General features: G+C 39.3%; 1 protein-coding gene across 1 annotated transcript in view; it reads right to left on the bottom strand.

Moving 5' to 3' along the window:
- The window catches only part of BRAF (B-Raf proto-oncogene, serine/threonine kinase), a 79,977-nt gene that overhangs the window by 47,235 nt on the left and 15,949 nt on the right, over nt 1-16,793 (bottom strand). Inside the window, exons 2-3 of the mRNA XM_065658433.1 lie at nt 16,264-16,365; nt 5,595-5,858 (exon numbers count right to left, since the gene is read on the bottom strand). Coding sequence (XP_065514505.1) covers nt 5,595-5,858; nt 16,264-16,365 — 366 coding nt within the window. The remainder of the gene's footprint in view (nt 1-5,594; nt 5,859-16,263; nt 16,366-16,793) is intronic.

The following is a 16,793-nucleotide window of genomic DNA, read 5'->3' as shown; positions in this document are numbered from 1 at the left end:
CACTTCCCATTCAAGACTCCCACCAAAACCAAGTCTCAGCATCTAACATAATCTCTCAGACTTCCAGCAGCCAGCTCAGAGTTCTTACCACTCTCTCCCACCCAAAAGCTCTCCCTTAATTAGCAGTTTTGTTACTATCCACCCCACAGCCATTTAGATTCCTAACCCAAACAAGCTTTAAATACTTTTTCCCCTAAGTTCTCCCACCCACAGTTTGGAGAAGCCTCATGAGTTTGTTCTGCAAAACAACTGACCATCTCAGGTAGACTTTTACCATCTTGCACTTTCATTATTTCAACATCCTCCTCTCTGGCCTAGAACAAAACAAAACAAACCCATCCGCACAGACTTATCCTGGTCACATCTACGCAGAATGCTTCTCCAAAGGACATTTAACTTACCAGTTGAAACACATCACTGAGGAAAGAGGAAGTATACATATCTCAGACATTTATCTCTCTGCATTATAGGGGATAAACATTTCCCCCCGCCCCAGAGAACAGCAAACAATCTGTTGTTTTTTCTAGGAGGTTGTTCAGAGAAGGAAACTTATCTCCATCCCTTCCCAGGACAGCTGCACAGGAAAACAATCTTCTGTTTCTGACACTACTTATCCATTGATTCCCCTCCAACTAACCAAGCCAGCTACTTGGTTTTGCTTTCAAAAAAATTTACCTTCTAACCCTACTGTGTCAGTGGCTGAATCAAGGTGCTGACTTCAACTGCTAATTGATCAGCAGCAATAAGATCTACCACACAGTGGTAAGGCTTTCAAGGAAGAACCTTCACACCTTTTCCTACATCAGGAAAAACTTTATCCAACACTCTGCTTTATCATGACACATACAAAGAAACCTGACATCAGCTACACTACCTAGGCACCAAAATCACTTACACTGATCAACTGGTCTTATTTCTTTATATTCCAGTTTTCTCACATTATATTTCTAATTGGAGCCAACTCAGATGTATTTGCTTGATCCTACACACAAACAATACTACTAATAAACAAAAAAAGTAGACAGCTGTCAAGTAACAAGGCAGTTGCCAGTCAAAAACGTAAGCATCTCCCCCCTGCCCCATTTCCTGCATTTTTAACAGCTCTAAACAAATAGCACAAGGCTGTTTAGTATTTGGGACTGCTTCACAGTATGATCAGACCAATAAGGAGGTTGATTCTCCAGTCACTTGAAATCAAGTCAGTTTAAGAACTGCCACTGCATTCCCAGATAAAAATAAACAAAGACTCCCTAGTATTTCACAAGATTTCTCCTCTCCTGAAGCAGGTCTGCAGTTGGAGGTAGAGACTGGAAATATTATTGTGATATTAAAAAAGATTTCTTAAAGAAGTAGATATTAATTGGAAGTAGTTTTGGTTGGGGTGAGGGCAAGGCTTGTAGCAATACTGCAACTTCAACAGCATCTTTCCTCTCCCACCTCCACGCATGGTTGTAAGATACTACATTTTATCCTCAATTTAACAGCCATACGAAATGGAGACTCGGGCAGAGGGGAAGCCCTAAGGGTAGGTACCATGTATTTTCACAAGAAATCTCCTTCCTGCTTCAGCCCATCACACTGGAAGCTATCCTGTGTACTTGACAACCCTAAACTACCGTCATGGCTACATAAGCAAATGCCCATTAGGGCACGAGTGAGGCATAACAGGTCTGTTTTTAAAGCCAGAAGTTATGAAGGAAGACTAAGATGTGTGCAACACTTCTCTATCCATTGAGAGAACAAAGGAAGTTACTACAGCAAGTAATCTCAGCGTTCAATGAAAGGTGCTGGGTCCTTTCCAGGCTGGTAGCCCATTATCTGACTACTGGCAGCTAAAACTGCACTGTAAGCTACAATTCCTTCTGAGTTGGGTTTGCTTCTGGTATTTCCTTAGTTTTCGACAGACTACATGTAGGATCAATAAATACCGAAAACTGAGTAACTACATGAAGAGTCGCCATGCAAGAAATTCCTGACTTTCTCAATAACATGAGCGGTGTTTCAAGTTTCAGAGAAATGAACTTCAGCTCCAAGGCCAATAACCCCAACACTCGGAGTTCCTATATGCGCCATTTCTCAGCTCTAAAACAGATAATTTACCAGGTCTATTCAAAAAAAGTTCAACTTACTAACGCAACTAGATCCAAGCAGTGTGTAAAACTGAAATAAAAAGAAATCAGCTCTCTCCCTGAGCCAAAGCTGAACCATTAATTTGCAGTTTCTGATGACCAGACCTGAGTATATATTTCCAATTGCTTATTTACAATAACAATTTCGACCAAAACCAGGTCTCTCCTAGGACAACTGGAGCTGACTTCCACCTCACTGTACAACATATGAAGTCAAATCCTGTCAACCTGGGCACCACAGTATAAAAAAAAAAGATATCAATCTACTGGGAAGTGTCCAGAAGAGGGCTATGAAGTTATTGAAGGGTTTGGAGGGGAAGCCGTATGAGGAGCAGCTAAAGCCACTGGGTTTGTTCAGCCTGGAGAAGAAGAGACTGAGAGGAGAGCTCATGGGGCTACAGCTTCCTTACAGCGGGAGGAGGAGGGGCAGGCGCTGAGCTCTTCTCTTTAGTGACCGACAATAGAACCCAAGGGAATGTCAGGAAGATGTGCCAGGGGAGGTTTAGGTTGGACATCAGGAAAAGGCTCTTCCCCCAGAGGGTGGTGGAGCACTGGAACAGGCTCCCCAGGCAGGTGTCACGGCCCCAAGCCTGACAGTGTTCAAGACACAATTGGACAACACCCTCAGACACATGGTGTGAACTGTGGGGTTGTCCTGTGCCGGGATAGGAGTTGGACTCGATGATCTTTGTGGGTCCCTTCCAACTCAGGACATTCTATGATCCTATGATAACTGGAGCTTCCCACTAGTGCCTCCATACATGCAGCTCACGCCTCCTTGCATCTACAGGCATCTATCTGTTCCTTTACTTAAGTGCATACACAGTGCATATACCAGATTTGAGACCAAAGGGAGTTGCACCTTCCCTCCACCACTAGCCTGTCTCCCACTCTTTTGCTGATAACATTTTTTTTTTCTTTTAAATTACCACAGCACAAAACTACAGATTTTTCTGCAGCTCTACTCCTAGTGTCCCACGTTGAGCAAGCTGGTAACAAGCTCCAGGGCTAGACTGGTAAAGCGAATGGTGTTTAGACTCCAGTAGAGAACTGGGGACAGCAGCAAGAGCATCCCCCTGACTACACCCAAGTTAAACCACATTTGCCTAGATTCAGTACTGGAAAAAAATTCCTATTACCCAAATTCCTATTATCCTGCTGCCAGTCACTGAGTACTACTGCTGAGTGATACAATTCCTTCATCAAATGACAGCATGTCCTCAAGCTAGAAAGGTAACCCTTAGCCAAGACATGGCAAAAGAAACTGGCACTCTTGAACTTAATCTCTCTGGCTAAATCTGCAAGCTCCTAATGAGCATGACTGATACCACAAAATGACAACATTCACCAAAAAAACCTAAAGTTTAGGGATAAAAGTGAGAAGACATATTAGTCCAGGAAAGCAGAGTCTCACCCATGCTTTTGAGCATACCAAGCTGGTTTGCTACTGTTACTTAAGAAGTGAAAGATGCATTGGTAGAAGACAACCTGTTTACTTTGGTAAAATGGACCAGCAACATGCACAAAACCACATCTCAGATGAGGCAAGACAGGTCTGTACTGGCCCAAAATTCTATCACCTGACTTACACTGAAATTCAGTTGCCTCTTTTTCCTAACTTGTAATCAGATCTGCATATTTAGAACGGACTTAAACTTGGTGAAATACACACATTTGAACATAAAAAATTCCATCTTGAAGTTTGATGTAGTATGTTTCATAATTATAAACTATTCTTTATATAAAATTATTCCTTCAAAAGCAAAACAGAGCTCAGACTTGAGAAAAGCCTTACCACACATCTGACAAAAGGACCAAGGAGGTGAAAAAGTGGAGAGGGAAAGGAGCAGAAAAGGAATAGTGGAGATGAAGAGAGAAAAACTAAGAGTAGAAATATATACTATATGGCTTAAAGGATGAGAGAACACATAGGAGAGAGAGAAAAGCAAATGCACAGAACAACACAGGAAGCGATATACTGTGCCCCATTGCACGAATTAAACAAAAACAACCTGTGGGACACAGCCCCATCAGAGGGGCTGCAGCTGCAACAGCCAGACGGGGTGGGACAGAACACACGAAGAAGAAACCAGTCTCTCCAAAATCCAGTACATTCTCTCCAGATTTCACAGTGCGAGCAGTACTACATGCCAAATCATACCTCACGGGCAGACAACAAAAACACCTTGCTTAACACTGTACATCTGCACAGGGGTCATAATTTACATTAAACCCTCATTCTGTAGGTCAAAACCCAAATACTATTTTCAACCTTTAGTGATATCTTTAACAATTAAGCAATATTTTTTTAAAAATCAGGTGAAAACAACTGCCTTTTAATCTGTTGTTCCCACTATAAATCTTATGATCCCTTTTGTTCGGTAGGGAGGGAGAGAAGAAAGGCAAGTGGCAGGGGAAGGGAGAGGACATGTCCCCAACACCTAGCACTACTCAGTTTATGTTTTCTCCTCTGTGCCAGCAACTCAATTTCCACAGGCAGTCACAGTCAATAACTGACCGACTGCTATGAAAAGCACTTCACATAGACACTGGCAGCGTTATCCATTCATTTCCCACTTTCACTGGAACCACAGCTTCCCTCTTAAATGAGGAGTACGCACTGCCTTGCAAAATAGAGCCTACACAGTGGCTTGTCAGTAATTTAATGTATCACAGTTTGCAGCGTATTATTCTAAAGCACATATCAAGGCTCTTCAGTAGGCAGCTCTTAACTGATAAAAAAATCCTGCCTATAACAGACAATTGAATAGCCTGCAAAAAGTCCTCTTCCATGACTCCAAGAATCACTGCAACATTGTCCAAACTGACAAACACCAGTTTTTGAGCAGTTTGATGGCAACGCTTCTTGCTCCTCCTAATAGGAACTCCGTTCCTCCCACTGGCCAGTTCTCTACACAGGACCTGACAGTATCAGGGTCCCAACACAAAACACCACAGTGACCGGGGAGGAAAAGGATAAAAACGCAAGCGATTCTGCACAGCCCTCCTTTGCTGGTACTTGGTGTAAAGCTTTCACTGCTGCTAGTAACTTCGACAACATGGAAAACACTTTCTCCAATCTCACCTGGTTAAACTAATCAATAATTTTGTATAATACAGGAAACAGAGCTTCCTGCCCCCTTCTAACCATTGTAAAATAGTAATTACTATTTATCCAAGAAAGCTGATTTGAGAAAAATATTTCTTGAGGTATCTTCATTGTTGTAAAACTCCTGAAAGTTTTGTATTCTGTATTATTGCTATAATGGACACCTTTGTGTTAATCCTGTAAAAAAACCATTTAACATATCAAAACAGAGCACGGCGAAGCACAAATAGCGACTGTGCCACCCCTTTGACCTCCACACAGGTATGTTTTCAGCTCCTAAATTAACTTTTGCATACAGAGGGAGAGAGATACAGGAAATATAGAGGTTACAAGTATGTGAACAGAAACTGACTCACCACAGTCCTTTGCTTGTTGGGCAGGAAGACTCTAACAATAGGCTTCTGTGGAGACTTAGGGTTATTCCGTGACATATCAGCGGGGCTTTGATAAACCGAAAGGGATGAAGGTGCTACAGAGAGGCTAGAGGAGGAAGATGATGCAACTGTGTCTGTTGAAGCCGAACTGGAGACAGAGAAATCGGTTCCATTCCCCATGGATTCCAATAACTGCTGTTCTCTCTGCTGTAGAGCATCTAGTTTGCTGGTGTACTCTTCATAGGCCTGTGAAGGACAAACAGCCTCAGACAAAACCAGAAATCTAAATTCAGAATGAACATGAAGTGAAATGCATTCTAAACTAATTCAAATTTCCCAGGAACACGAACAAAATTGTCTGGTCATATTTTTCAGGAGGACACAAAGAAATTGATTTCAATTCATCATGTTAAACCTTCTGAACCAACAGTTAATTTTTTAATAGATTAAATGGGTAAGTGGATAAAAGAAATCGTAAGTTGCAGTTTCAAAGCACCCACACTAAATAGTATAATTCAAAACCACTTTCAAGACAGCAATCTTTAACAAATGTTGTCAGCTGAATTGCTGAATTACTGTGCTACAGCTCAAGTTACCATTCTGTTGGAATGACAGCTAAACACTTCTATTGCAACAATTAAGCTGAAATATTTTTTTTTTTACTATCAATGTCTGACAGCTTACCTAGCTCATTCTTCACCTGTCACTGTCCTTTCATACCAGACAGTATAAAAAAATGGTTTCAGTTAGAGTATAACTAACTTTGCCCTGATACAAAGTCACCGAAAAACATGTAAAAGTGATCCTTTGAAATAATTTTTTAACATCTGAGATTAATTCTATTTTCCACCAAGTTTAAGCAAAACTTCATTTTTCACTGACCAAGTTTCTTAAGCAAAAAAAAAGGCAAAATTAAATTTGTCCACTAATGTAGCCAAGTTAAACATTGCCAACCTCTATAATACAAATATGTAATCAGTATATTTTTGTTTAAAGTTTGTTTCCATCACCTTTGTTTTTGTTACAAGAAAATTTCCATCTGTATCCAAGTATTAGAATTATTTCTTCAGCATATAAATTAGTAGAAAGTATCTTAAAAAATCTGAAAGTGTGTTTCATGCTACATAAGCATAACAGTGTTAATCAAGGATGTGTTAGACCTCTACAGACAATAAGAAACAAAGACCACACAAACCTAACATCTGAGCAGTAGGGAACAGAATTTTCTGCTTAGCTGTCCAGCAAGATCTATGCCAAGCTGCAAAGCTGCATAAATTTTCAATGCCACAAAGGAGATTTATGTAAGGGAAAGATACTTATACATAAAAAAAGAAAAAGCTTTCCTCAAGTTTTCTGTGCATAACGTGTTGCAAATTAAAGTTACAGGAGAACTGAACTGACCAAAAAGTCTGCAGGGTGTACATGTGGAAAAAAAAATAAAGTTAAGAGAAGAAATAACCAGCATTCAGTAGTGCTGCCACAGATACTATACTTCACTATGAATTTATTTCTCTGGGTTGTATGTGCAGATTCACATAACCCAGGCTGGTTTTGTCAAGTGAACAGTGGTTGGTCACTTCCTTTTTATAAAGGTTTAGCATCCCCCAGGATGGACCTATGTTCCAAATTTGTGCCATCATCCCCACAGTGTTAAAAAAGAAAATGATAATTTGACAGTGAGGACTAAGAAAGGAAAAGAGTTTTAAAGAATGGTGGTGAACATCACAATTTCAAACTCTAAATTTTACAGGTTCCATTTTTAATAAATGGACATAAGTTGGAGGAAACTGAGAACTACTTACTATTTCTTTTAAAAACTGAAGATGTCTAGTATTTCACAAATAGACCCCAAACTCAGAGACTTAAAACCAAAACATTTTGACTCTAGCCAAATTCTACTGTCAAAAGTAAATCGAAAGGTTACCCAATTATAAATAATGGCATTTTTTGGCTGTACAGTAACACAAGTGTCTCTCTCCTCCTTCCAGGATCAACTTTTCATGTAAATTCCAGGAAAAGTTCCATGTGTCAAGAATTATTCTCAGTAAACAAAAATTAAGAATCATAAACTGTTGCCATTTCACCAATACTTTTCTAAATACTTACTTCCTTTTCTCAGGAACATTGCAAAATACTACTTGAACACATGCAACATTACATTGCTTCCGGATACTTCTGGGCTTAGTTCCTTCACAAAATTACACACATCTTTCAAAATACTCGATCCTACAATGTTTACACTGGCAGCTTAATCTGTCACTAATGCAAACTCAAAGTCAAATGATTTACCTTAAGAGAATAAACAATGAGCATGGAAAGCTGGGAGCTGTTGCTGGCTTTGGGTTATGTACCATTAAATTCTGCATGAAAAACTCTCTAGTTTTCATGGAGACAAAAGCTCTCAAGTATTATCCAGTTACTCAATGTCGTAACAGAAGATCCTGTCATAAAATACAATGAACTAGAAATGCATCAGTAGACTTTAAATACATTTTTCTCTTAAAAAAAAAATTTCTTTTTATACAGAAGGAGCAATGGCACATGCAGCAGAAACAGAATAGCTCCAATAAAATCTCATTGTCAGAAAGATTAAGTACTTTGGTCAGACATCGTTTTTGGCTGATAACGAGCACCTATACACCTTACCCAGCCAACAGCACCAAGTCAAAACATACAATCATCCCATGGAGTTAAATTGAAAAGGTATCACAACAGCAAAGCTGACCTATGGCATCTACATCGTAAAATAGCTAAAAGAAAGACTACGCCGCAGAGTTGGCCCATCTACAACAGAGACCTGTAGCAGCGTGGCCATAATAGCAGACGGGTATCAGCAGCTACACAAATGTTCAAGCCTGTAAAGGGCCCCCTGGGTCAACTATGAGGTTGACTTCTAACATTGTTTTTCAAAGAAACCAACAAAGTTTGTAAGCATCTACAACAAGAAGATTAAGCTGAATATTCATGCAATTCATTAAATCGAAGATTTTAAAGGCATTTCAGGAGGAGACATTTATGAAATCTAGAATGCAATCCATTCAGTTTACATATTCCCAGTAAGAAGTGTGCAATGTTATACAAAAAAACACCCTTTAAATCTTGCTTTCAGCTTGATATAGAATCACAGGAGAGGGAAAAAAAAGTTGGAAGGCATCCCTGGAAGTTATCTAGTTCAAACATTCATTTTACACAGAGTTAAAAATACAAGTTCAATCAGGTTGCTGAGGGCCTTGCCAAAGGAAGTTTTGAAAGTCTTGAAGCATGGAGACTCCATAACCTCTGGACAACCAGTTTCAGGGCTAAATAACCACTCATGGTGAATTTTCTCTTACAATATTCACTTGGTGCTATCTGTGACATTGCCTCTTCTCCTTTTGCTGTGCACGTCTGAAAAGAGCCCAACCCTCTCCTTAGGTTGCAGGAGCCTGCAGACTCCTCCTCAGTCTCCTCTTCTCCGTGGTAAACACCACCACAAGGCAGACACACAAGCAGAGAGCAGACAAGTCCCTTTTCATGCTGGCTACACGCTTGCTAACACAGCCCAGCATGCAGTTTGCTGGTGTTCCCGTGATGGTGGGCGATGGATGGCTCAGCTTGCTGCTCACCATCCCTCCCCAGTCCTCTCCCTGCAGAGCTGGTACCCACCCACCTGCACCCATGGACCGTCACCTGGTCCCAGGTGCGAGATGCTGCGCTCCTTGTTGCTGCTGTCCTGCTTCTTGTCATGAGGCTTCTGTTCTTCAACTCCTCCAGCTTGTTTGTTGCTTGCCAAAAACAACTGTCTTTAATAACATATACTATCCTCCAAAAATTCATCTGTTTACTGTATCACTGTAGGGTTCCCAATTTGTGAAATACCGTAAATTCACAGCAAAGTGAAAGGAAAATATATATTTGAAAAGTTGGCTATTAGGTTCAAACTGACACATCCTGTCAATCTACATATAATTCTATGGCTATCTAAAATAGAACAAAAAGTTAATTTTAATTATATTGCGTAACAGTATATAAATGTATCATATAATATGACCTCATATATGTGAGAATGCTCCTAAGGGCCCAACTAAGTAAAACATATACAGGTCTGGTAAGCTGCCAAGTTCATCTAAAGTTGGCATGGTTTATACACAATGTATATACTCACCATCATACAACTGCTGCTCCCTTAGGCGTAGCAGAGTTAAATTTACTTCTGAAATGTTGCAACCTATTGACAACATAAAAACTGACCACAGAAGTCAACAGAATTTGCATGATGTTACACAGATGTGCTAACAGAACTCTGTTGATAAATTGATGACATGGGATTTTCGCAAAAATATGCATATTTTTGTATTTCATGTCATTTATATTATATTTGAATTTCGCTTTCTTGGACCATAACAAGGCTATATGTTCTAGTAAAAACACCTAAGGAAACAAAAAGCAATAAGTAAAATACATTTTGAAAAATTAATCTGGGACGAAAGCAAGTAGCAAATACGGTTTCTCCTTCCCCCTGCTCCCTAACACATCTGGTTGGAAACCCAGTCTGAACTCAAGTAGACCAACTGGTTTTACCATGCTGTCTCCCTCCCTCGATCTATTTTAGATCATATCCACACATTGCAAGACTCTTAAAAGCCTAAACTACAGTTTCCTCGTCTTTGAAACTGAGATTGTGCTTCTATTTAAAAGATGTCTGACCTTTAAGGCTGTTGATCAAATGCAAATCCCACTAAGTTAAACGGGAGCTGAAGATAGACGGTAATGTACGTCAGGATTTCTTCATTTAGTAAGACTCCTAAATCTGTACTTAGTCTAACTTTAGGCACTCCAGTTTTGGTCCAACATGTTTGATCAGCATCTGTCAGGAGCCTAGTAAAAATTAATCTGAATTTCACTACAGAACTGCCAAGCTTCCCAGTGCTCATACGCAGAGTTAGCATTTTCCTGGAATCCCGTAAACAGCTTGAAACAACTTGAGATTCAGCAGTGACTGTATCTGCCCGCTGCTGCAATCAGCATACTTTAGATGAGCAAAGAGGTAATCTTCTTTAATTAATTAATTTGACCTCCTGTGTGGATTCTTCAGATATATAGTAATAAGGAACGAAATACTCTCCTGAAATTCTCAGAACTGGCAAAAGCAAGGCTTCTGAATAAAATATGTTTAATAGCCCAGGAAAAGAGAAAGCTAGGAAAAAAAAAAAAAAAATCATCACAGCAGTTGGGGCAAACATACCTCTACCCCAATGATTCTCATTTTAAATTGCTCCCAAGAGTAGGAATAGGAAAGAGGATGACTCCTTCAAGACAATACTAGAAAGCTGGCTGAGTTTTAAAACTTTTTTTGATACCACTATCATTCTATCTATGCATTTGTATACTGTTTGATTTTGTGTGCAGTCTGAATTGAAAAACAAGCAAACAAACAGGCAGCTTACACTTGTATTGTTAACTGAAGTAAACTACAGGTCCAGGATGCAACTTCAAACCACAAGACCAACTTTTTACATGCAAATGGGCTAATACTGTTCAATTAAATTCTCACAGATAAAGTGTTTGTAGGCAATATTATACACAGAACTACAGGGCAAGGAGGACACACAACGCATTTTGGAAGTTTAAATAGGTAAAGGCCTCCCTGAACAGTCATTAAGAGTCTACAAAGGCTAACAAATCTGATTAAGTCATTTAAGCGCAATCTCTCCTTTTTAAGTTTGAGCTGACTGCTTTTGGCCAGTCTGGATCTGTACAACCCATTTCAGTTTGTAAACAGCTTTTGTTGCCAATGCTAAGTTGAAATACACAGATCTTTATTCTCTTTTCCCTAACTTAAGTTGTTATCCTTTTCATCAGTACTTTGTTGGTAGAGACAAAAAAAAAAAAAAAAAAATCATGGTCATTATAGAAGAATACGCAACTGCACTTTTCAACCATTTTTGCTAGCTGAAACCCAGCTTTCCCCAGTATCATGATATTAGACTTCTTTGCAGTAAAGATTTCCAATATTTACAATGTTTAGACAAACCCTTAAGAAAAGGGTTTTTCCACAGTGAATCACAAACTGTATTTTGGGAAACAGCACTTCAAGGACAGATATAACACACTAGGAAATTATGTGGGAAGACAAAAATCACTGATGTTTTTAGCTGCTGTGATACAGCGCGTTTTCAAAAAGTGTGGAAAACCTACCAAGGAGCTCCTGCAGCCTCTTTGCCAGAAGAAAAATACTGTTAGTGATATTTCTACATCTACTGAGTCAAGTAGTCACTTCAAGTATTTGACAGTGATTTCCAGGGGTCTGTTAGATCCAAGATACATGCTCACACACAGGGGATGGAAGAAGCTAAGAACTAGGATTACCTAAGAAAGAATTCTAGCTACAAGCCATTTTTACATTTTAATACAGTCACTGCTTACTACGTTAATTATTTCTTTCAACCGGAACAAACAGAAAAGTTTTCCTTATAACCATGTTTGAGAATGCTGATAAGATTCCCGAAGCTATTACTAATTACAACAATTAGAAGAAAACGATGTGGTTAATGACAAATACTCTTTTCTTTCTTCTGTTCATTTTGTTTCCTACCCCTGTACCTTATACACACGCCCAGGAATCCCTCTGCAGCTTTGGCCTTGCTCCTCATCCCCCACTTTCCTGCCCTGAGTGGAGGGAGAGAACCTGCCTCCGCTGCCCTCCAGCCTCACCCTGTGTTTTCCACTCCTGGGCAGCTACACATAGAGTAGCCTGCCCAGGGTTGCAGGCACTGTTCCCCATGCTCTACAGTCATCCTTTTAAGACCGTTGCTGGGAAGTGATGGATCAAGGCAGGGAGATACCCCTGAATCTGAGTACTGCCTCTTGCAGGAATAAATATATTCTGAATTCAACATAGCACCGGTCAATCCCTTTTGACATTTCAAAAAAAATCCATTCCTCTTTCATAGCAAATTGATGAATCCTGAAATGATGGCTGCGCAACAGCTGTCAGTTTTGAAGTTCTTTTGATGTAAAACACATTGAACCTCCGAGAATAAAAAAAAAAGTCTGCCACAAAAAATACATTTTGTCTTCTTACCCTCAGACAAGCACAGAAACAAAAGCTTGTTAGCTTCTATTTTCTTGAGCAATTGTAACTAAGGCATAAATTCCTTATTATTTTTTAGTGAGGCATATGTTTTATATTCAATGTGCAAACATCCTTTGAATACTCAGTTTTCAGAATTAATTTTCTTGTTGAGTTCTTCAGCTTTCCTATGAACATTTCCACCCCCAGCCCCTTCCTTTCCACTTTTAATGGAAACGCAATTTTGTCGCCAGGTTCAACCACAACTTTACTTAACAGCTCTAGAGAGGCAGCTCCAACACAGGCCAGAAGCCAGTGTACAGAGTGCTCTGAGTTCTGTGAATGTGAGTAATTAGTAAGCTGTGTAAGAAATAAAGGATATAAAGCCAGACTGGAGTAAAAAAACAACCACCACCACCACCAAACAAACCAAAAATCTTATTGAACTGAAACTCTACATACCAGAAGATGGATGGATAGCTGTCAATCTTTTCATAGGTATACAAAAAGCCATGGTTTTGCAGAAAGCATTACAAAACCAAACCAGATGTTTACAACAGTGAAAGGCAATATAGGTGAAAGCAAAAATGTTCATTTGCAGGTGCTTCTCTAGCAATTAGCTTTGGCTAATTCCAACTTTTGCTAAGGGAAGCAGACAACATGCTTGTTGACAGCACCCAAGAGATGATCAACAGGCAGAATCTACAGAAGTCCTCAGGAGTCACATTTCATGGAAGATGCAAAGAGATCAGAGCAGTGAAAGGAAACAATGGGAAAGGTGCTGCAGTCCAAGTACCAGACCAGCAAAATTACCCATACAGATTCCAAGTAAAAGCAGGGCAATATTGCTCTTTACAGCCAAGAGAGGGACTTCAGCCAATCAACCAAAATCTAAGAGGCAGAAGAGGATGGACAGAGTACCAGTTACATTACCTTCCTGCTCAGGCATTTTGGAGATAGTACGCAGATCACAACATCAAGACGTAGACATAACCTACAGACGTGAAAGCTTGGGCAGAAAGAGGGGTCATGCACAGAAGTCAGTGAAGATGACCAGGTACAGAACTGAGCAACAGGCCAAATATCACACAGTGGCTTTGTACAGCAGGAGTTTGTTATTTCTAACAGATGTCAGACCGATGAGTTATCTATTGAACCACTTCAGCTACCCACATTTATTCTACGTACTCTCCTGTTCTTCTTACTCATATCAAAAGTATTGTATTTTTTTAGTTACGCATTTCCTAGAAGCAAACGCGTTCTTCCATGCATTATCACACTGCATTCAGAGCTTTTTCCTTTCATGCTGCAACCGGGGTTGTTCTGTCCCTTTTCCTGACAGGTGACAGAATGCAGAAAGTGAAAACATTAGCCCTAGCACTGACAGATTAGATTCACATAAGTTGCTGCAAAGTAAATTCTGACAACAGAAAACAATCCCTGCTCTTGACCAAGGCAAAGGCAGCCAAAAAGGTGGGAAATGCACAGAAAGGATGCACTGGACAGCTGCTGCTGGGTTGAAATGCACAGTCAAGGGTACCCCGTAATCTTGCTTCTGACTACATCAGCTACCCTGTAATGTATTTCTCATTTTTCTTTCCCTCACACTTCAGTTCTACCACAGGAAATCCACATGCTAAACAAATTATAGGTTTGCAGCATTTAATCCTATCCACTTCAATCAATCCATCTGAGAATGATCTAATCTAAGCTAATGACTACCCAAAGTTCTTCTCCTCTCTCACCACATTTTCGAAGGTTCTTGGTTCACAGCTGCAAGCTCTTCCCCTTCCCTAATCTTAACCACAGCTTTGGGGCTCACTGGACTTCATCACGACCAAGTTTAATCTACTAACTGAATGGCAAACTAATCCAACAAACCCACAATATTTTCCTTCTAGGTTAGTGATTGGAAGTAGCTTAGCCACTACTGGTACTGCAAGTACCTGAGCAGAGGAAGTGGAGGAACCATATAGCAAAGAGCTGGGAAAAACAAAATGTTTCATTTCAGTAACAGTGGGCTCTTCTCACAGGACTCGCTGGCTCACGGGATAATTCAACTGAAAAAGCAGAATCCCGGTGATTTCCACCCTCCTCCCAATGGCTCACTGCTGTCTGGTCAGTACCAGCACTACTGGTCACAAGACCCACTTTGTGACCCAGCAGAAGTCTCTGCAGCAGAGGAACATTCCGTTCTATCTGGCAGGGTTTACCCACCATGTCAATGAGCCAGCGTTGCAGTTTCATCTCAGCAGCACATGGAACCATCAAACTTGCAAATCTGCTTTAAGCTTTGTGGTTTGTAATCACTGACTATTTCAGAACCACCATACTGTTTACACCAGCGTGATCACTTCGTACTACATATTTACAACGGCAAATGTCATCTTCCCTATCAATCAATGACAGAATAATCAAAAAGCTTCCAGTGTAGGGATCTCAGTTTTAATTTAGATACAAGCAAGCGACAAATGGCTGTAATGAACTAATGATTTCACCACCTGAAATCCAGACTTAGTACAGAGTAAGCTAATTATTATTGCAATTTGATATACAATCTAATGAAACCAACATACATGAGGCAATATTAAATCCAGACATACGGAATGAACCAGTCCATGTGAAAACAGAAGTGTGTTTAGATACCATTGAGTGGTTAAAATAGTGATTAGCACTCATTCGATACTCCCATTTCACATTAGCAATAAGTAAAGCAACTTCAGAGGGCCTCATTTGACCTTAATTGTTAAGGATGTTATGTCAACATTTGTTTAATCAAGCTAGTGCACTGCTCTGACATATTAAGATAAAAGCTGCAAGTATCTCAAATAATAAGATCTTTACTCTAAATTATCTAGTGCCTTTAGGCAGCAATTACAATTAAAAAGACTACAAAAGAAGTCTGGTTAACCTCCAGTTATTTCAATGCTTGAGAGAACCAAGAAAAGGGCAGGGTTTGGAGCAAGCGATATCCATTCCATTCCTAATAGATGTCACTTATGCACGCAGTTGTTTTTATGCTCTTAATGGTCCTACGTCAACGCAACTTTATGAATCTGGAGTGATGAAAGAATATAGAAATTTAATTTGTAGTTCGTTTACAAATTAAACACAGCTTAAAGCTATTACTCCACCCTACAATTTTATGTATTTCTTTACATTGCCTTTTATTAACACAATTTTTTGCATCCTCCGTGATTATTTTTCAAAGAGAAACAAGCTAAGTCAACTGCTTCAAAGGCAATGTTAGTCTTATAAGATATTTCCATGTGTACGTGTATATATTTGCTTTTAACAACAGAGCATCTTTTTCTATTATACACACAAAATCCTCCCCCTGCCCCATACCTGAAAAGAATGCTTTATATTTCAATTACACTAACATAACTATTAGACTATGCCACTGATCCTCCTCTATCGATGTGTATCAGGAATCCCATATGTTTCGTTTCTGTCTCCAAGGAAAGAGTTAAGTTTCTAATACACAAGGAGAATGTTCTGTTTTACTACAGGTATTCTCAGTTTTAATACAAAATGCTTCATATAAGATTAAAATAACACACGATTAACCTAATCACTTTCATTTGAATGTAAACTTACCTCTAAATATATCGATGGTGGATTATGCTCTCCTCCGAATTTGTCTAGCAGTGCCTCTATATGTTCTTGTGTTAATTTAATCATCTGTTTGATATTCCACACCTAAAGCAGAAAATTACAAAAATAATCAAAAGGAGCCCAAAAACCAAATTACATTTTCATGATATTTAATAACAGAAGTCCATAATAAAAGTAGTTTAATTGTCAGTAAGAGAATCAAAGCTATCCCATTCATTCACTGTCAGTAAGACACAGCTTGCTTCTGAGATAAAAAGAGAAAAATTAAATTTGGGTTTAAAATTCAGGAAGCACTGAATAAACAACTTTTAAGAACAATTTTATTTTTCACATTTATCAAAGCCATATTAAGTATTTTCCTTGCAAGACTTTGCAATGCAATTTCTACAGCACTACAAAGTTTAGTTAAGGAGTTCTCCTATCAAAGCTTAGGTAATCTGTGTAAACAACATTCACAAAGGCTATACCTAGCAGGTTTTTTTCATGGGAATAGGATGCTTTGTTTTTAAAAA

This window comes from Caloenas nicobarica, chromosome 1 (genome assembly GCF_036013445.1).
Source record: "Caloenas nicobarica isolate bCalNic1 chromosome 1, bCalNic1.hap1, whole genome shotgun sequence".
NCBI lineage: Eukaryota > Metazoa > Chordata > Aves > Columbiformes > Columbidae > Caloenas > Caloenas nicobarica.
The sequence above is the reverse complement of the archived record's forward strand: the minus strand, read 5'-3'. Positions and strand labels throughout refer to the sequence as shown.